The sequence below is a fragment of the Anguilla anguilla genome, chromosome 9 (genome assembly GCF_013347855.1).
Source record: "Anguilla anguilla isolate fAngAng1 chromosome 9, fAngAng1.pri, whole genome shotgun sequence".
NCBI lineage: Eukaryota > Metazoa > Chordata > Actinopteri > Anguilliformes > Anguillidae > Anguilla > Anguilla anguilla.
In genome coordinates, this window is record NC_049209.1 from 9,913,068 (window position 1) to 9,935,433 (window position 22,366).

Consider the following 22,366-nt stretch of genomic DNA (forward strand, 5'->3'; position numbering starts at 1 on the left):
CAATTAACCAGCTTGAGGGTGGGGGATTGACACCTCTCTGGTGCAGACTTCTCTTGTTCTGTAACATAAGGACTTCTTAAGATTAACCCTTAATTGAAAAAAACCAGGTTAATCACTGCACAAATGTACATGTGTGAGTCTGATAGATGGTGGCATTTCACAGGCAAAAGAAGAGACGTAAATTCATCCTTGGACTCTGAGCTGGAGGGACTTTGCTGTGGTTCTCACTGCCAGAGCTAAGCCCTTGCTTATTGTGCGCAGATCTTAACTGTCCGTCACAACCACCTACAGTCAGCTTCTGTAGATTTGTCACAGATTAAATGACTACATAAGACTACATTTCCATTTGTGAGTAATCTAAGCAATCCATACATTTTTTTTAAATGTCCAGAGTTACATCAGTTAACTTGGAAAACACCCTGCTGCTGCCTCCTGATATCAAGACCCTGATGTCAACAGCCAATAAAAACAACCCTCATGCCGCTCTTAAAACTCTATAAACCTTTCACATCGCTTTTGCAAAAAGCACATAGAGTACGTGAAAAGCATATTTTCTATGTTTGAGTGTTTGTGTCTGAGAGAGAAGAATAAGGGAAAGAGAAGGAAAAGGCAGAAGATCTGCACGGTGAGGAAGAGGCAACAGGGCCTTAAATACCCAGGGAACCTTGACAAAGCCTGCTCATTTCCTGTTTCCATGGAGATGTTTTGGAGATGGACCGCTGAAAGAGGAGAAATGGACAGAGGGAGATAAAGAGACTGAGATGAGAGGTGGAAAAACTGAAAAAGTGTGAGATGAGGAAAATGGAAAGAAGGAGAGTTGCAGACACTACAGACGGAATGGCGTGAAGCTGGCCTACTCCGCTGTTCTGCCGCAGGACCCTGAGTGACATTAGCTCTGACATCCGTTACAAAGGAAAACACGAGCCTGGGCTGTTATCATCAATTTCCTTAATGACCTCCCTGCCCTCCCACACATGCACACGTCCACACACAATGTACACACCAGTGCACACACACAAATGCATGCATGTGAGCACACACATGTGCACACACACAAACACATGCACGAGGACACACACCATGTACACACATGTGCACGCACACACACGCATGCACGTGCACACACAAAATGCAGACACAGATGTACACACACGCAAACGCATGCACGTGGACACACAAAATGCAGACACAGATGTGCACACACAAACGCATGCACGTGGACACACACCATGTACACACACAAATGCATGCACGTGAGCACACACCATGCACACATGTGCACACACACAAACACGCACGTGGACACCCACAATGCAGACACATATGTGCAAACACACACACATGCACGTGGACACACATGCTGTGCTCATTACAGTGAGCAGGAGGCCTCCTTCATAGAGGAAAGACTGGTGGAGGCAGCGCATACACCACGCTGTTTGATACCTCCCTGTAAAAGTGGTTCTGGCCCCTGGAGTCCTGTGGGGCCCTGTGCTGCTGTGTATAGTGAAATCTGGGTTTTGAGTTGCTACAATTTCCGGTTCACTGTGACCTTTAGGCTCCAGATAGCATGCATACAACACTGGGGTCAAAATGAAACCCTGATTTATGGATGGGAGAGGTGGAGCGCGAGTACTGGAAACTGAAACATGGAAATGATCAGAAAAGCCAAGCTAAGAAGCATGTTCAGCATCCTACTTCTGCACTGGACTTTCTGCTGGGGGCTAACAAAGTAACTGGCATATATATCACATGTCATGTGCAAAATATAACTAATAAACACACATTATTTTAAAAATACTCTCATACCATGTCTTGTGCCTGTGTGAGAGGGGGGCTTGCAGGTGATTATAGTTAAATTAATGAGCTCATGTGAATATAGGTTATTTTAGGTCAGAGTAAAAGCAAGAAACTTAAATGTGACCAGGAGATTTTAATAAAAACCCCTCCATTAACCCAACCCTGTTCCCCAGCTGCTGAAAAGGCATTCAACGCTGGACATTTTTCTTGTATTTTGCTTTTTGTTTTTCTGTAATCAGAATAAATAAACGCTTAAGAAGAGATATTTATTAGACACTGAATGGGTGGCAGACCAATTTATCTTTTAATGGAGGCTAAATGCTTTCATTGTGTCTGGCCTATTCAGTTTTATAATGAAGATGTTAGACTACAAAAGGATACTTATGTTTGTGCTTCTGTGCGGTGATGTTTTAATAAGGGAATTTGCATGCAAGTGAAAGGATGCTAATTTATTTATCATCCCCCAAGGGTAAGAGGCCACTCAAAGGAAATCATTCTTCAACGAGCTGACCTGCTGGTTCTGTGTCCTTCTCACACTGTCTAAAACATATTACGTCAGGTCCAATATGACAAGAGGAATGTGGACTACCTTTCCCGGTCAGAAGTGAAAAAAGAAAAAACTGGCTCACGAGGCTAGAATGGTACAGACTGATTATGATTTGTTATGCTGGAGAAATCATTCATGATTCTCTTACCATTCCCTTAACATGTTTAAACAATGTGAATCTGGTAAAACATTTTCGTGTTTTGGCTGCATGCTGTTTCAGTTGAAATAATCGGCCTTGATTCACCATCTGTAGAGTCTTAAGGGGCAGCTTGTATAGGCTGGATTGGAAACAATAATGGCAGTGTAGTCTGGAGAGCATTTAAAATATAATCTTCAACGTATTACCTATAAAACTACATATTCAATATGGAAAAACTCCCTTAAAATGAATCCCTGCTAGGTTTAAACTTCACCTTTGAAACTTAGAAATTTTTTGGTTAAAAAGTTAATCATATATACACATTTTCTGGGCTGCTGGATGGCTCATTCTGTTAATACATTGCTCTGTTGAATGTGGATAGCACGCAATTGACTCTAGCATTACCCAGAGATGGGATGGGAGTACTGACATGTTGTCAAATTGAAAAAGAGGTTGCCATGAGTGTTGCAGCATGAGCATGATTGAGAAAAATGGGGAAAAGCTTTTTTTTTTTTTTTTTAAATACAATTTCTGTGAATGTATAACCTTGCCTTTTTGGGTGAAGTATCAACTCTGTCACAGACTAGCTCTGGGGGCTGTGATTCGCCAGCCTTAGGGGCTGCAGACAGTGTGCAGCTGTGATTCGCCAGCCTCAGTGGCTGCAGGCAGTGTGCAGCTCTGATTCGCCAGCTTCAGGGGCTGCAGGCAGTGTGCAGTTGTGATTCGCCAGCTTCAGGGGCTACAGACAGTGTAAACCTCATTGGCTGCAGGCAATGTGCAGCTGTGATTCACCAGTCTCAGTGGCTGCAGGCAGTGCACAGCTGTAATTCGCCCAGCCACAGAGGCTTCAGGCAGAGTACAGCATTGCCATCAGAGCGCTTTTGAAAGATTGGTGGAGCATTGGTGTTGAAGGAGGCTTCGATGAACAAGAGACTTTTGATGGCACTGCCTGTGCTGGAGAGCGTGTTTATGACTCACCGGGACTATCTGATTGATCAGCTGACAAAGTCGGCAGGCTCAGTTACCCGCCACGCTAGACGCATGAAATAGCTTCGAAAGGCCAGGTCAGGAGAGGAAGGGACCGGCCCACGCGAGTCGCCCTGTTGTCCGGGCGCGTAGCTGTAGCCCTGCAAGTGCTCCAGTACTTCCCAGCCTCGGCAGCCCACCATTAGCACACCACTGCTATTTCCCCGGGTCTCTTGTCAAGAGGAAAGCTTCTGTGGGGGACATAATACGATAATCTGAAAAGCAATTAGGCTAGCTGCAAATGGCAGCTGTTAAGCTACACCCCCTACACATCTCACTGTGCTGACTTGCACCCCATCACACGCTCCCAGCTGATACTTTTTATTTTTCTCATTTACTAGGAGCTTGTTAACACCGTTTCGAATAAGGGTTCTCATTTTTACTCCAGCTCATTGGCACGTAGCAAGTTCAGGAAAGGGTGTTACAAATTCACTTTGTAACACTGCAGAGTCAACTACTTAACTCGCAGCAGGAAAAGAAAATAGGGCCTCGTTAGCAAAGCTGCTCAATATGGCATGTAATTTGTGGCTAAGTGGAAGTCTTGCTGAGGATAATTTGATACAATGGTTTGCATCACTGCTGGTCTTAGCTAAGTTTCTCCCTGTGTTGTCACGGGGGCACCGACTGCACTGAAAAAAAATACTGTGCTGCGTGTATCACAGTTATTGTTCATTTAAATATGCCACACCTGATCCTGGATACTCATAATCAGAATCAGAATCATAATGCTGCTTTTTGCAGTATGTAACACATTATAATGATGTCCAATGGGTTTTAATGTCAGTACTACAACGAAAAAGAAAAGTCAGATCATTGCTATGCTGACTGAATGACCCAAAAATTGCACAAAACGTTTTTTCATTTTCAGCTGCTGGGCACAGAAAATTGACAAATACAAGCCATTTATGATCACTGATTCTCAGTCTTAGTCCCGAGGCCTCATTTATAAAATGGGATAACAATAAGATTGTATCTTAAATAGTGGTTTACACAGAAAACCCACTTTGAAGTGAACGTGATCATATCTTTATGTAAAGTTCATGCTAGATGCAAGTTAATTACTTGTTGGTTATGTGGAGTTACTGCACGTGTAAGGGCTGCTCACAAATCCCAAAAGGGTGCTGTGTTTGCCTTTTAAGAATCAATTTAATTAAGAATCAATAGGCAAAAAAATGGAAGTTAATTTGAGATTTATATAAGGTACATAAAATGCAGATACGACATTAAGCCAATGTAAGAAACTGTTGTCAGGCTCAGTTATTGTTCTAAATGTAAGCACAACTTGCCAAATGACCTTAAGATTACATTTAAGTTTAAATCCAAGAACATTTTTACAAATGAGGCCCCAGGAAATAACCTCTGACTTGGTCTTAAGTCAACCAGGCCCCAGAATGGATTAGGTTTGATTGATGTGATTGATTATAATCCTTCATATCTCCTTGCTGTGAAAAATCTGTTAGTCTAAAAACAAAAATAAAAGTGTTTCACCTGTATATATATAGACCCTGTTAAACAAAGTACAGTAGGGTGTCTAGACCGATTAAGATCAAATGAATGATTCAGTTGTTAACTGAACAAATAATGAAATGTAATTTAATTTGATTGTGTAGCAGGAGTACCATCTTAATTTAGTGGCACAAATGACCTAAATAATTTATTTTAAAAAAATCTTTTTTCCTGGGACAAGCTAACCTCTAATGACATGTTTTCTTCAAAAAGAAAAACAAGTGATCTTTTAAATTCATATCAATATCCAGTGATGACTCAATAAAATCCAATTAAATGAGCTGCGTTTTGCAAAATAGGACAACATTCTCTGCATCACTCACAAGGAAATCCAATTCAGTAATTTCCTTTAATAACAAAATACTGTGACATTCTTTCAGTAGGATATCAAATTAATTCACCATCCACAACAATTTTACTTCATAATGCCTCACTGTGTGAGATCAATTTCAAGTTTGATTCGTGATAATTTAACCTGAAGTCCATACCTTTGCTTGCTCGGTCATTTTTTCTTTGTTGCTGTGATGTTGGGATATCGATTTTAGCACCTCATTGTTGTGTGGAACCTCATGTTTATGCAACCACAGGCCACTGCCTACTCTGGTCACAACTGTTCCATACACCAAACACCCAGCCAGAGTCTCCGCTCCTGTGCTAATCATAGTGACAGTCCCACATTCATGATTAATTAGCATTGCTAAAAATAAAGACATTTCAGCAAGGGGCTGGTTTTTACTTAATAAATGTCTCTGAATGCGTAAATACATCCACCTGTGGGGATGCACCTACATATTAGATTCACAGACAGTTGCTGTGGTCAAATTCAGAGAAGAGAATCAAATGGGTACATGGCTCCTGTGGTGGTCATGGCCCCTGGAGTTTACAGAGAGACCAACAACCCTGTGATGAACAAGTGGTTTCAAAGAAAAGGCTATTCAGACAACATAAAAGTAGACCGATTCAGCCAGCAAACTGGTGTCATAAAATGAATCACACAGCTCAGGTGGCTACACTCCAAATGCCCTATAATTTTTACTCTTCCATGAACCGATTAAAGGCTTTCTGACTGGGTCTTGTGTAAAAAAAATACGATGCAGCCAGGGAAGCTGCGAGAAATGTCTTATGTTATAAAGCAAAGGACTAAAGCAAAAAAAAAACAAAAAAAAAACAAATGGCTAAAGCAAGAAAAAATATATTTTTTTAAGATCATAAAAATGAATGTGAAAGTGTCCTCAGTATCAGCCAAAACAACAAACACAAAATCAAAATGAAGAGCTAAAGAGTAGAAGAGTAAAAAGTTTATATCTTCTCAGGTTTTATATAACTATGGAGCTTGAGGTCAAAATGACCCCAAACAACACCGATGTGTACAAAATGTGTACAGGACAAGCTGAACAAATTCTGTTAACCATGTTTTTAGAGTCACTAAACCTTGAATGGGGTCAAATTGACCCCAAACATAATAGGACGGTTAAGAGGACAGACAGCACAGGCAGTTAAAAGTCTGTAATAAGTTTGGTTACATCACTAACTGCAGCAACCACTGGAGCTAGACAACATATTAGGCAAGAGAGAGTCAAGGCATTTATCATGTAAAACAGAAACATGAACGGCTGTGCCATACCTGGCCCAAGGACGTGATTTCACTTTCATTAAAATGTAAAAGCCCAGCCTTTGAAACACAGAAGCACTCAAATCATACGGCCAAACTCCGCAGCTGTCAGTGTGTCTGCAGAAGATTCGAAAGTGGCAGTCTGCCAGGTTTCATTTTTCATAGAGAGTGACATCACTTACACTCGCCGTACAAGCAGTAGCAGGGAATGAGGAGCAGACCAATCATCTAGGTTGACACTATTCAGTCTCACCATTCCCTCTGTAAGGTTCATGTGACACATTTAAGGACATCTATCACTATAAGAACTCACAGATTAAAGTAGACATGGATGATCAGATCATCTCTATTCAAGGCTATTGCAATTGGAGGTGAAGATAGATCAGAAGATGAATTCTGCCCTTAAGCACTGATGCTGGATCAGGTTCAGTTTTGTCATATAATGGTGGGGGAAGGGTCGTGTGAGATCAGGGACAGACTATGAACTCCTCAGACTAGTGTTGGGAAGTATGATTCTTTAAAATGAATCAGTATGTTTGAGTCACTACATTAAAATGAAGTCATTCAAGTTACTTTCTTAAACTTAACTGTAAAAAAAACCAAACACTCGTTTTGTTAAATATACCGTTTACTTTTTATTTCTGCCGGACCGTCGCAGTTCTTAGCAAAACTCAGGTACGACATACACTTTATTGTAACAGAGAGGCTGGATTTCTATTTTCCTGCTTAAGTACTGCATCTTTAAAAAGATGTGTGCTCTTTTAGCAGCGAAATACAGTAAGTATCTTTATTCAGCACAATGCAACAGCGTCTTTCTCACCCACAGCCAACTTTCACATGGTGTGAATTCACCCTTAGTTTAATAACTATCAACACAGAAGCAACTGTTAAGCATATTTTACTACAATAACACTATAATGTTTAGCAGCTGCAACATTTATTCTGCAACATCAGTCTTAATTATGCTGTACCTCCTAGGACTCTGGGAATGTGGGCGGTTCCAACTTAATAACAGCAGTGCTCACTACATTATGAAACTTGAAAAGTTATTAGTGGTGATACGGTCTCGGCTGTGCATAGTTGCATAAAAAATGTATTTAAAAAAAATATATATTTTATACTTATTTATATAAATATTTTATTATATTTATTTTAATCTACAGTCTATGTAACGGATACCACAGTAGACTTCCATAGGTTTTTTTTCCGGAACTTTAGACTGAAAGTAATAATTTGTCTAAAGCTGTCTTTATTAGGCTGGAAAAATACAGGACATACCTCATTCACGAAAGATTTCTGTCATGCATATCCTGTGGTCATTCAGAATGTTCTTTGTGCACATCCTCAATTAATGCTATGGGTCAGCAAGGTGCAATACCCAAGTAAACCTTGAGGGCAGTATGCGTGTTATGCTTAGTGACATGACAAAATCCTACAAAGAAATACAGATTATGTGTCTTGAATTATGAGACAATTTAGTGATACCACCTTTTATGAAAAACTCTACTCTGATCCCACATGCGGGTTTACTACCCTGGCCTGATTCATGACTGACTCACACACTTGTAACAATTCTGAATTCATTAAAAATGGATTGAGTTCTTCAAGGTTGAGAATCCAGTGATCATAGTCATATACACCCTACCTAAGGTGCATAAGGGCCATACAAGGCCCCTCACTTGCAGGTCTGTTTTAAGTGGTATAGGTAGCCTCACAGAGAATATCTTGTTGTATGTCGACCACTTTCTGAAGCCATATGTAATTACCTTGCCTTTATACACTAGGCACTCTATGGATTTTATTAACACTGAAAATTCCTTACTTGTCACTGTTGATGTCCAAAGCCTTTGCACTAATGTTCACCACAAGGGTGGATTGAGAGCATAGATTGAGGACTATTTGGCATTTTCTGAACCAACGCCCAGCTTCATCCAAAACTAGTACAGAGTGCATAGTGGATTTACGTCAGCAGGCACTCGTTTGTAACTACTTTTGTTTTCGAAATGATTTTTGGCTGGACCGCAACAGCGGTGTCTGTGACTGAGTGACTGAGTGACTGAGTGACTGAGTGACTGAGTGACTGAGTGAGTGATGAAGTTACACCATTGGTTGGCCGAATTATGAAGTTACAGCCATTGGCGGCCGGATCACGTGTGTTAGGTCCAGCTATATACTAGGTTTTGACCTGGTCTTGCTTTTCTCCAGTCTAAAGGCACAACCATCAGCTGCAAGAGGGCCTCTAACTATGGGGCAATTCGAATATAAATGTGTTGAATCCAGAAGTCAATCTCGTTACTTTCTCATAATATTACTGTACAAAAGCTACATCAATGCTACTTTTGAATGTGGATTCCATTGTAAAAGAACTTGAAGACTTCCATCACCATCTTAATTCCTTGGATGAACACTTGCACTTTGCCATGGAACATGACAAAAAGCATATCAGTTTTCTGGATCTCCAAGTTTCAAAATTTGGAAATATGTTGCACACAGACCTGTTCCATGAACCAAAGGACTGCAACACTTGGCTTCAGACCAACAGCTTCCACCTGCAGGCACTTATTAAAAGCCTACCAATTAGCCGGTTCTGCCGTGCTTTGAGAACCTGCAGCTTTGATAAAATGCACCAAACACAGGCTATTGACCTCACTGACAGGCTCCTCAAAAGCGGTTATAAAATTGAATGGATTTACCACCGAAGACATGTAACGAATAACCTGTAAACCCTCTATGCTGCATGAAGCATTCTTCTCTTAGATGTGAATCCAAGAAAACCATTCTTGAACATTGGCACATAATTGAGTCGGACCCTAAATTCTTTTTGAGGGCCTTCCTAAACTTGTCTTTAACCCCTAATCTAAGTGACTGCCTCGTTGCCTCTGATATGTGCTCTCCCCTGCTTGCTTCACTGTTGCCACCCATCTCTGATGGTAACTACAAATATGGAAATTGCACTCAGTGTGTCTTTACCCACAGATGTAAATCATACCACCATCCTCAAACTGGTCAGGACATCAGGATACAGGGTATAATCACATGTAGCACTACGCATATTGTTTGTCTTGTCAGGTGTCCTTGTGGACTAGCCGATGTGGGTAAGACTTGTGGTGCCTTACGTGTAAGGACAAGCAAACACAGGAGCCATATCAGACGAGGTCATGAGAGAAACCCAAGTTTTATGTCCACACTCTTGCATCGTTCCTACATAGCGTGCTAAAACGCCATTTTCTCTGTTGTTAAAATGTATTTTTTCTTTGTTATTAGGACCTGAATGCTGTTAAATTCATTGCACCTATGGTGTTAATGTATGCATATGTGCCTCTCTATACCGGGCGGCACGGTGGTGCAATGGGTTCGAATTCTGACCTGGGACGTTCTGTGTGGAGTTTGCATGTTCTCCCTGTGTCCGTGTAGATTTCCTCCGGGTACTCCGGTTTCCTCCTACAGTCCTAAAACATAAAACCAGCAAACAGTAAAGCAAATACATTTTTTGGTTCATTTATCAAATTCCTGATAGGCATTCTCAAGGCATTTTCCTCTGGAATTTCCAATGAGCATTGGGAAGACTTTTGCTTTAGCTAGGGCAGTGGCTTAGACTGGAAGCCATGACACAAGGCTATATAGTTTCACAAATAAATTTGTAGATCTTTTCATTGAGAATGTCAGGGTTGTCACTTTCTTCAGCTGTCTGGCACTGTGAGTCATGCGTCCTCAAGTCAATCCTTTTTCTAAAAAGGTCTATTTTTTCAGTCTAAATGAGCAGGTTTCTGACATCACACGGCATGTGCGTCATAGCATATGGGTGCAAGAGCGAAGGTTTTAGTCGTTGCGTCGTAAGTGAAGGCACATTTGCCCATCTTCTCAATCAATTTGGAATGAAAGCAGATATCTAGGCAACTCAACTGAGTGGCTGTAGCAGATTCAACCAGGGAATAACCTTATTATCAATGATATATTTAATGTGCAGCAATGGCCACTATTTCTGATATATTTCTATCCTTTATGGTTACAAGCTGAGACCGTGCGGAGGTCACTGGGAAACAGCACTAGGAAAAGATCAGGACCAGCATCGGGTGTTCTGATGTGGTGCTCGTTCCTCACACAGGAAGTAGAAAACCTGGGTCGCTCCTTTTCTGTCCTTGCCCTCTCCTTCTGAGCAGGCAGGTTACTTTTGTCATGTAACATTAATGCAAACATTGCAGCAACACTGCAACACTGAAAATGTTGTGCCTGAGAGTTCTGTGAAAACACAATGCTTTTTTTTTTTTTTTTTTTTTTTAACCCCTGTGCTGTCCTGTCTTACTCCCTCCCCTCCAGTGGAGACTGTTGTAAATTCTTTAATCCCCAGAATTATAATTTTTCAGCCTGGGAATTTTTTTGGGCTGAAAAGAGCAGATGCAGTAGCATTACTCAGTTTATTGTTCTGACGGTGGATTGTGCAACTCTCGAGTGGTTTCCCATCAAGACCAATGAACAGGTGAACTCATCCAAGGCTGTAGATTCTGAGACACCCAAAGTAGAAAAGGTCACTCTCTGCACCCACAGAGGGGTACTATTTAAACTGCACTAAGCTGTAGTAGCGCACAAATCCTTCTATGAATCTAAATGAAATCTTCATTACACATAATTAGAACAGAAGACAATTTTACTAAAATAAGGTGTAAATAAGGAATAAATTATGTTAACAATGTCAAATACGACTTTTGCGTGTGTAATTTCATATGATAAAGCACATTTTCTACAAATAGGTAACATTTAAATAATATATTTGAAGTACAGTACCAATCACCTGAACATGACTTTTCATGGTATCTGTAGCATCAGGGCAGCTATAGAAAGCAAAACAAAGGACTCTGGGAATTGCCATACAAAAGTCAACTCTTGCTGGAAAGGCACACCACCCTGCAGGTGAGAAGGGGGAGATGCTTCCCCCTACTGGCACAAGAGAGCATTGTCTCTAAATACAACCAATTTAATACAGAATGAGCCACACAATGATAATCATAATGTGAAGAGCCATTCATGTACAGCAACAGTTTTGACAGTGGAATGCTTGCCATTTTTTAAAGTACTGTGTTCTGTGCTTAAAAACACACATACATACCCTGGAGCAGCTGTGTCAGATTGCATTCCTGGTCCGCTAGTTTTTGGTGCGTGTGTACATACACACACGCACGCATGCACACGCACGCACGAATGAACACGCGCGTACACACACAACCCATTTTCAAAAGCCAAAATTGGCTCCTGGTGGAAATGAAACCACAACAACCTGCAGACACTCACCCTTGGTTTCGATAAAGGAGCTGTTTTGCCCTGGGCTGCCTTGCCTGCAGTATTTAATGCAGAGAGTTTCACAATGAAAGACCCCAGTTATTAGCATGTCAAAGGCAATATAAATATGCTGTGTGTGCTTATTGCTCACATGAAGTACTGTTTGTAAGAATGTGATGAATAATTTTTGTGGGGAAGAGGTTGTGAAAACACACAGCCAACCACCACCTTAGTCAAACAGACAAGGCGAAGTGCTGTGCATACAGGGGAAATAAAATTAACTACTTAGGTCCTGGACCTGGGTCTGTCTGGCTATACATAGCACATTTAAAATAAGCAGACTGCAGCCTTGGCTCAAAATGGTCAGACTTGGATATAGTTTATAGAATGACAAATATAACAGTAATATGTTTTTGCAGGTGGGTCGTATTGAAAACACGATAGATTAAAAGCCCATCAGTATATATCGCCACTTAAATTCCAGCATTAGAAAGTCTGAATAAAAGCTCAATGCCAATGATAAATACAAGCCTTGTACTAGGCAATGCATGCTGTTATCCACAGTGACAGCAGAAATAAATAACCAGAGGGAGATGATCTATTGAACTGAGGGGGAAAAGTGCAACCTCGTCATTATTTGCCCATTGTTTTCTGCCCATAATTTACATGAGAAGCTTCAGGCATGAAGAGTCTGAATATAAAGTCTGTTTTGATACCTCAGGAACAGGGCCGTGAAAGTTTCTTTGGACTGTCCAGTCGTTTGATTTGGAAGTAATTTTTTTGCATATAATCAACCAAAAATGATCATAACAACAATAAATTTGAAAAAAGATGAGCGCATCCTTGTTTTGAGCCATGTTTATCACAGAGTGCTTTATTTTAAGGGGGTACAGTGTCCTGCTTTCAAAATACTAAAACTACAAAATATGACCAAAAACATAACAAGTGGCTCATTAATAGCACAATGCAACAGACAACACAATAAATCACATGACTCATCTCCCACGAGAGATCAGCCAAGCCATTAACCAGCGAACCAGAAAAACAAGCCAGCACAAAAAAAAAAAAAAAAGTAAACATTTCAGTTCTACTAGTGGTGCAGGAACGGACAGAAAACTCCCAAGGAGAGACACACACACAACACACAACTTTCATCTTATGGAGAGACTCGCACAAAACACAACTTTCATTTTATGGAGTGACTCACACACACAACTTTCATCTTATGGAGAGACTCACACACGACTGATCTTATGGAGAGACTCACGCACACAACTTTCATCTTTTGGAGAGACACACACATGACTTTCATCTTATGGAGAGACTCACACAAAACACAACGTTCATCTTATGGAGAGACACACACACAAAACACAGCTTTCATCTTTTGGAGAGACACACACACGACTTTCATCTTAAGGACAGACTCGCACAAAACACGAACAGGAACGGACAGAAAACTCCCATGGAGAGACACACACACACACAACACACAACTTTCATCTTACGGAGAGACTCACACAACACACAACTTTCATCTTATGGAGAGACCTGCACAAAACACACCTTTTATCTTATAGAGAGTCTCACATAAAACACAACTTTAATCTTACTGAGAGACACAACACACTGCTTTCAGCTTACTGAGAGTTGTGTTTACACATTTTGATATCGCACACTCACACCTGAGCACTTTTTCATGGGTCCTTTCAGAACATCTCACATTTCAGCACGAGGGCGAAGGCTGGTGACCAAACCATGCCACACGGGTCCCGAGCCACAGGTGAGGTCACTTTCCAGCTGCCCAAGGAACAGCTGTAATGAAGCCTCCCTGATCTCTCTTTAGCTGTGTTTATCCATGATAATAAATTACAGGTAATAAAAGGTGCCATGCCACTCGATACCAATATACATTTCCTTTTCTCCTCCACTCTGCTGATCAGCTATTGACCCTTCTGGCTTGCACACCGAGTCCTGGTTTCTGACAATAACAATGTGTCACAGTGTCTCACTGTCTTGCGCTCAGGCCATGAACAAACACAGGCAGGAGAAGGAATCCTTAAGATGGCTCCATGTTCTTTGTTGATGGAGAGTGGCTCGTAAAAGGCTCGTGCCTGACGTCGAGATCGCAGCCCGGGTACGCTCGCAATTCTGCTGTTTGAGTGGAAGCGGCCTGTGGTCGGGTTCCTGGGACGGTTTGGTCACGGCAAAGCTCGGGACGCGCAGCAGAGGCACCCGCAGCCGGCACACAGCCCCAGGACGGCCCCGGCGGCGACGGCCAGCCGGGACCTCCGCTTGTACTGCAGAGCCTTCTTCACCTCCTGAGAAGACGCGTCCACGAAGTCCACCGTGCGCAGGACGTGGTACTCGATGCGGTCCACCTGCGCTTGCTGCTCGGACACCAGGACCCCCAGGGACAGGAAAAGGCCGTGGAGCTCCCCCACCTGCTCCTCCAGAGCCAGCAGCTGCCGGTGCCTCTCCTGGGCGAGGGCCAGGTGCCGGCGGGCCTCCAGGGCCTGAATGTCGGACCCCACGATCTGCGGCGCGCGGGGGCTCTCCGCCAGCCTCTGGATCTCCTCCTCGCCCAGCTGCAGCCCGGCCAGCTGCATCTGCCGCGCGATCTGCTCCCGCAGGCGCACCGCGTACTCCGTCTCCCAGGAGTAGTGCCGCCCCACCACCTGCGTGTGGCGCCGCAGCAGGGCGTTGAACTGGCAGTGCCGCATGCGGCTCTCCAGGCCACATCCCGCCGGGCCTCCCGCCGCCACCGCCGCCTCCTGCTGCTGCTCCTTCATGTTGGCCAGGCTCTCCTGGACACCCTTCGCCAGCAGGGAGAACTCCTCCTTCAGCCGAGCCAGGATCTGCTTCTCACTAAAAACCTCTTCGCTGGAGGTGCTGCACAGGACCTTATCCTGCTTGCTGTGGATGTCCTCCGAGAGGTCCTGGAGCTTGTCCAGTTTTTTCGAGAGCCGGGACACCTCATCAAAGAACTCCTCCAGACCGGCAGGGAGGTCCTCCCGATAGGCTGCGTTGGCATAGCCGGGGATCTGGAGCTCCAGGTCCAGGAAGGTCTCATCCCTGTCGTCATTGTAACCGCTGAGCTCGTCCAGTCTATCCCTCATCTCCAGCTCCCAAATTCTGTGTTGCTCGCCGGCTCCCACACTCCCGTCTTCCCAGACTCTTGCTTCCCGGACGCCAGAACGCAGGACTGCTGCGTGCGTCACAGGCGCTCTCCAACCTGCAGTCTGTCCGCTTCCTGCTCCATCGCAAGTTTCAAGCAAATATTGACAGGCGTACACAGCCTTTGTGTTCTGCGTCATAAAGTTCAAATCAACCGTGTCGTTTTCTTCTCTTATGCCTTGTGCACACCACACGGCTTTCAAAAGCCTGTCAGAGAGCATCTCACATTTAATGCCCGTCCAGGGCTTTTCCTGCATTGAAATGTGCTAGGAGGGCCACCTAAACTGCCTATAGAAGAGAGAGAGAAAAAATATGGTCATGAATGACACAGCATTTCAAATTTTTTAAGTTTTGACGCTAAATGAATTACAATAGAAACTGCTTAATTGCATAAAAGAATGAAACGCAGGCGAATGACCTCTTAGGCTTCCGCTATCGACACGATTTTCAGCAGAAACTGCTTACCTTCGTATATTTTTTGCAGTTTTATGACTATAGAGCAATTGTCAGTTTATGCCATTATCTGCCCATTATGATATGCAATTGGTCATAAATCCAAAAAAATATTCAAGATATGCGCTAATGGTTTATGCGAATATGCAATCTCTTTACAATGGGCTGAATGGGAAATGGTTTGAGGAATTCAATAAAATTACCCAAATCATGTGATAACCCGTTCTGCAATTAAGTGGATTCTACTGTATTAAGCTACACTGCTTTCGCTTGCGCAGATTGAAGTGAGAAATAAATTTTTTTTTTTTTTTTAAAGCCTTTAATGTTGTGTAGGGTACAGGTAACACAAGTTACAAAAAGTGTCTCTGACCGCCTGACATTAAACGGCCATCGGGGAAAAAAAATCTTGACTAAAAAACGTGTAGTCCATGCTAGGAATTTGGCGAAGTGCGGCAGAAGTCTGGAGGTCACGCATGTACCTGCTGCAGCTCGAGATCGATGCAAACCCTGAATCCACAAGTACTGATCCAGTTATACTGACCACGTTCCAATTTGACTGCTGAAAGGGCCATAGTTACTGATCTAGGCAGCACAGTATGCAATAACTATGACACTCACGGTCGTTTCAGGCACCCTCTAAAATATAAAAGGTAATACTGTGAAAAAATGGCTTACTCTATGGAAATAGTGCAATTGAACCATTCATATTATAAATATGTATAAATATAAATATGAATAAAATGAAGCATAGAATACTGGAATAGGTAATGTTATGTCTTAGAAGTTGGGACTGATCCTTGTTTCTGGGGAGGGTATGCAGAGAGATAATACGAGATGAGTCATATGGACTTCACTCAGAGATCTGTGAATCTCAAGGGTGACAGGTACACTGATGACGTACTTCGGTTCCAGAATACTGGGTTTAACCGAGTTTACTTTCAGAAACAACAAACAACAAATGTAAGGAACTACACACTAAAATTCCATTTCTCACAGGTCTCTGAATAGTGGTCATTGTAGTTCTTCTGAAATGACGCAGGCTTTATAAATGCAAAGCTAAATAAATTTGCCTTATAGGATCAAACTTTGCAATTTAAATGAAAAAAAAAAATGATTAAAAGTTTTAATATACAATACATTCTACACCCAAAGTAACTTTTCAAAAAGCTTGATAATAGTAGCACTGTATTACTGCGATGTTTCAAATGTGAGATCACAAAGCTTAAGTTTTCAAAACCTCAAACCCCACCCCCGCGAATGAACAAATGCGCAGTTGTTACCATTAGAATTCGTCTTAACCCAAATCTGCCAGCGTTTATTAAAAAAAAAACAACAAAAAAGGCAGGGGGACACCGTTCTTTGACAGAATCTACCAGTTTTATTAAGTCTACCAGTGAACATGGAAACCAGCTACAAAGTACATTATATACTCATTTAGAATCAGAACCTCTATCAAAATGAAAACTTTACAAAAATGTACAGGTTTTTTTGTCATTTGTCCTTTTTTGTTGCTTACATTAAGAAATAAAAAAACAGAAAAAAAAAAAAAAAAAAACAACAAAAAAGCCACAACCCTCATTGCATATAAACTAACATTTGGTCTGCCACAACGGCAATTCAACTAGATTCCCTGAACATTAGATTTCTCACAAAGGGTCCTGAGAGATGGGCAAAAGTTGAGATTTTGGCAGAGATTATGTCCCCTGGAACGCACCTCTCCTCATATGATGCTAAGGGGGGAAAACCCCCCCCCCCCCCCCCCAGCGACCATAAAGCAGGACCAGGTGGGATTCCGGTTGATATACGGAGACAGCAGCACCTGTACTTTCAGACAGGGAAAGGACTTATTGCTTCCGGTACTCACAGCCTGGACAGAGATTCCTTTGTAATGGTCGGAGGACAAATTCGAGAAAGGCTGAGACGGTTGGTAGGTGGAGTGGAATCTACTTGTTTGTGTGTGAGGGGGGAAAGCTGTACAGCCAGACCCACAGAGTCGAGATCAGGCTGAGAAAGTCAGGGGAGAAGGGGAAAAAAAAACTAGAGAGAAATGGAACTCAGGTTGACTGTAAATCAAGTAATAATCACATAATCAAGACTGAATGACTTTTTAACAGCCTTCATGGTCAGTGTGTGTGTTTGAGTGTGTGTGTGAGTGTGTGTGAGTGTTCCAGGCTCCTGATTCTGTTGGGTTGCTGTGTAAGGCTGACTAGGTCTGCAGAGTTTAGCACCTTGGACAGGCGGGCGAGGGTCCGTACTCAGGACAGGAGACTGCCCCACCGTGGTACGAGTCACGAGCTCCTGTCGGCTTGAGTTCAAACCTTATTGAGCCTTAATCGTCATCACAATAATCACCCCCCCCCCCCCCCCCCCCCCCCCTTTTACAAACAGTGCAATACACCTTGATATTTCTAAAAAGTGATGTCAGGGTAACAGAATGAGCAATTCCCCCAACGCAATACAAAATGGCGGCTTTGAAGCCGGAGAGAAAGGAGCGGTTTTAGAGCGCTTGAAGAGCTGCGATTAAGTCTTAATAGCTTAAGACAATGGGAGAACTGATCAGGTTTTTCTGATCCCCAACACTCTCCTACAAACTACAAACACCACAACTGTGACAGAGGACAAAGAACACTGATAGCAAAACACGGATCCAAACGTCTTCAGGACGAGGACCACTGATCCTCATTCTGGAATATGTCCAATAAGCCATCATATTATATGAACCGCCTCTGAATGTTTATGGATAGCTCTTAATAGGACTCTGATTATGGACTCAAGTATGCCACTCATGCAGTTATGAATACTTGTACAAAACTAATCAGTGGCAGGTTTTGTACACCTGGCAAACAATGTATCCATGGAAAATTCACCCTGCACCTCAACCAATCAGGCGAGAGAAGCCATGCAGCTTGTCATTTGGGCATATCAATCTGAATCCGTTCTAGTTCTCATTTGTGCAAGTTACAGAGGTCCATTTGGAGCCCTGCTCATGTTCAAGAGAGCGTTTGACAACACCCACAGAAGCATCAAATTACAACTTTCAGATCCTTCACCAAAAGCATGGCAACCTGATGTTTCCAGGCCAGTTATTAGGACCCTGGAGCATCTGCGTTTCTCAGATCCATACAGTAGCAATACTGAAGGAGACTGTAAGACCACGTAACACAGGCATGAAATGAAATAAGTACTGGGAGAAAAGGATCGCTTTCCAAATAGATATTTATTTCTCCAATAACAGAGCACTGAGGGAATCACAAAAAACCCATCTGAAAAGGCCAAGGCAGGATTCGATTCAAACCGCAGATCGTGCCGGCCGGGGTCAGGAGCTTCCAAGAATCGGTTTCGGATTTGTTCCTGAATCGGCAAATTCGCGAAGGCCGTGCGAGAATGAACAAACGGCTGAACACGCTCAGCGGCACCCAGGCCAGGCCGGAAGGAGAACGATTACAATCTGCGTTTCGTCCGTGATCATCAACTCTATCCCACTCTATCCAAAGCGCCCCTCATCTGAATCCAAAGCCAGGAAAACTCCCTGAATAACAAAACATGATCACATATTCCTTTGAATAATATACACACACACACACACAATAGCTGGTGAAAAGGTAAAATTCCAAAATTAAAAAAAAAGGGTACAAAAAATACAAATATTCACAGATCGGACGCACACAAAAAAAAGAAGTTATGTAAACAAAGTGACTCATAATGCTTGGATCCTAGAAAAAAAGATTGTTCGAGCAGCCCCGTCCATCACGAGCCCGGCCTCCCACGATTCCCGTTCAGGAGGAACAACGGCACCCCCCCTAAACAGCCGCTCGTTCTCAGTGGTTGCGAGGCTACTCTACCGTCTAGTCAACAGCACCAACCTGGGATATCAGATCCCGGTTTGGGTCGAGTTCATTTAACAGTGCAGCAGCGTATCCCACGAAGTTCAAATCACAAGCGACACAACCCTAGTTCTAACTTCCCCTTAAGCAACACACCCTTAATACGGTGGTGCAGAGAACACAGGCTAACTGCATTGAGCCACACTCCCCCCAGATTAGAAGGTACAGCCCAGTCTTTGCTGGTGTCCCACACACCTATAACTCCAACAAGCTTGAGAACACAGTGGCTCAGAGCTAGCACAAACGATTCTACAGCCCATGCTACCAGAAACCCCAAAAGCAAAAAAAATTCAGAATAAAAGTTCTTTGCAATTCAGAGGACGTGCTGTAGTCGTCTCACTGAGCACCAGTCACATTAAAACAGCTTCCCCACTGAAAGCAGACACCTATGCACCTTTCCAACTCTGACCTGCATAGCCTTATGAAAGACAATATTGAGTTGAGCCTTTTTAATATAAAGTTTTTTTTTTTTTTCGTTTTTTTTTTTTTTTTTTTTAAATCCTCAGGAAAATCATGATCAGAGACGCAAAATCTGGAAAATGTCGATGAGAGGCTCCAGGCATCAGTCTCGGGTGGCGGGCGACCTTCGGCCCCGAGGGTCACAGGGTGGCGCCTTTTTCCAATTCGGCCCGGGGTTTGGGCCGCGCCGGTCACGTCCTCGCCGGTGAGCAGGCCGCCCCAGAGTTCCCGGCGCCTCGTCAGCTCCAGACGCGTGTCGGGGCGCTCGGGTGGTTGGAGCGGCGTGTAAGCGACAGGGGAGCGCGCGCGGAGGAGGCCGAGCCGGGATGAGAACAGAGACCAGGCCGACTGGAGAAACGTGTTCTTGCTCCTTTATTTTGATTTATATTTTAAAAAAAAAATTAAAACACAAGAGAAATGTCTGTATTAAAAAAAATAAAAAAAATAAAAAGCAAACCAAAAAACCTAACAGAGAAACACGCCGGTAACTCGCCGCACCCAGAATGACATCGCTGCCGGACCCGCGCTAGCCGGAAGTCCAGAGGCAGATCCACGTAGCGTCAGTTACAGGGAGAGCAAAGGACCCCAGAACACACGGAGTACCAACAGGCGAACGCACAGGCCCAATACGCACGCCCTGCTGAGTTCCTGTGCCATTCGTATTGGGGCGTTTGCAGGTAATGCTGGTCCTGGATTGGGTGGGGGGGGGGGGGGGGGGGGGTGACGCGTGCTGTAGTACAGTCTCGTGTGAATGAGGTCACAACTCGGGAGGCCAGGCCCTGACGGGCCAAGATGGCCGCCGACCAAGCTCAAAAAAAGCACCCGGGAGGGGTGGCGGGAGGGGCCTTCGCGGCTGGAGCGGGGCGGCTCCAGGAGAGTAAAAAGCTGTCGAACCAGCACCGAGCTCGGGGTGTGCGGCAGGAAGGAGCGAGCGCCACAGGCTACGCCGCTAAAAAACGGCCGGCTCCCGCTAGCCAGCGGCGGGCGAAGGGCGGCTCGCCTTTGAGGCTGGATGCCGACACACGATGGGGTGGGGTGTGGGGGACGCAGACCGCCCTGGACGCGTCTTGCGGTGGGGTGTGGGGGGTGGGGGGGGGGGGGGGGGGGGGGGGGTCTGGGAGTTGGCACCGTTTTGTCAGAGGCGGTTCTGGGTCGCGCCGGGGCGGGTAACAGTCGCGGGCGTTCAGGCGGCTCGCGGCGTTCAGTTCGGCGGCGGCGGCGCCCCCCGGACGCGGCGGGCGGTAGCGCGCGGCACGACCGTCTCAGACGGGCCTCCCGATTCCAGCTGCCACAAACAGTTGATAGTATTGTGCAAACTTTTGTCTTTACATTTATTATGACGGTAGGAACCCGTCGCAAAGTGTATAATACAATAGTGTAAAAAATATAAATATTTTCTATAGTAAAAAGTGTTTCAGCATGTGGCGGAAGTGTGGCGGGGGGCCGCTTCCGGAAAATTCCATGATGAACCATGCTGCTGATTTATGGGAAGAAGAAGAAGAAAAAAAATCGAGACTCGATGCTACAAATGAAATGAGTTGAGTTTCCGGAACGAACGACATCGATTCTCAGCGCCAAAAACACGTGGAACCGAAGTGTAATTCCTTCTTAAAAACCTCCACCCTCAAAACACACTCTCTTCATGATTCATAGTTGTCCGTGGGGGGCAGAGGCAGGCCTCAGTGCGAGACACGCAGGTTCAGGTGGACGTGCTGCAGAGAGGGATGGAAATTCGTTTTTCAGTTCTAGGAGAGACTCGTCTGATTCTTAAAAGGAAGAGTTAAAAACGCTGTAGTCCTGCACAATCTCTCTAGGAGCGCAGCGGGGGAAGAAAAGTAAAAAAGCCATAGATGTCAGGGGGTCAGCACCTCAGACGCCAGACGTCAAACACTGCGGCTGCGATGACACACCAGGCCTGTGGGCGGGGACAGGGCGGGGCACGGGCGGGGACTGGGGCAGGGGATGGACCGACATCCAAACACAGACTGACAGCTAAGGGAAGCACTGATACCCGAAGACGGAGAGAACGAGGCTCAAGTCTCTACACAGAGAAAATTGCTGCACCAAGAGTCAAAAAAATAAATATATGCGCATGTGTTTTTTGGTATCCCTGGGCCTTGCGTGTACAGGACATTGGGAAGGGGAGGGGGAGGTTGCTTTAAGGCCTTGGAGTGCAGTAAGGCGGGCGTGGGGAAGCTGGAGGGGAGGGCGGGGTGGTGGGGGGGGGTTCGCTCTGATGAGGAACTCCAAAGGCCGATGAGGGCTTTTTGTTGGTGAGAACGGGAGAGCACCACTGCTGGTGGAAGAGGCGTTTAACAGTCTCCTACACAAGCAAATTAGAACAAAAAACTTTACACGAAAAAAGGAAAAAAAATAAAATAAAATTCCCTGCAGTATAAACGTAGTCAATCCATTTGGAGTAAAGTGTCTGGTGGTCACAACAGGTTGGCAGGTAAAAACGGGGGGGGGGGGGGGGGGGAAGCTGGCGGGAC

General features: G+C 44.2%; 1 protein-coding gene across 1 annotated transcript; it reads right to left on the reverse strand.

Annotated features, from left to right (window-relative positions):
• Positions 1-14,102: 14,102 nt before the first annotated feature.
• LOC118235843 (syntaxin-1A-like) lies at positions 14,103-15,020 on the reverse strand. The gene has a single exon (XM_035433696.1). The coding sequence runs from the start codon at positions 15,018-15,020 to the stop codon at positions 14,103-14,105; it is 918 nt and encodes a 305-aa protein (XP_035289587.1).
• Between the last annotated feature and the right edge of the window lie 7,346 nt (positions 15,021-22,366).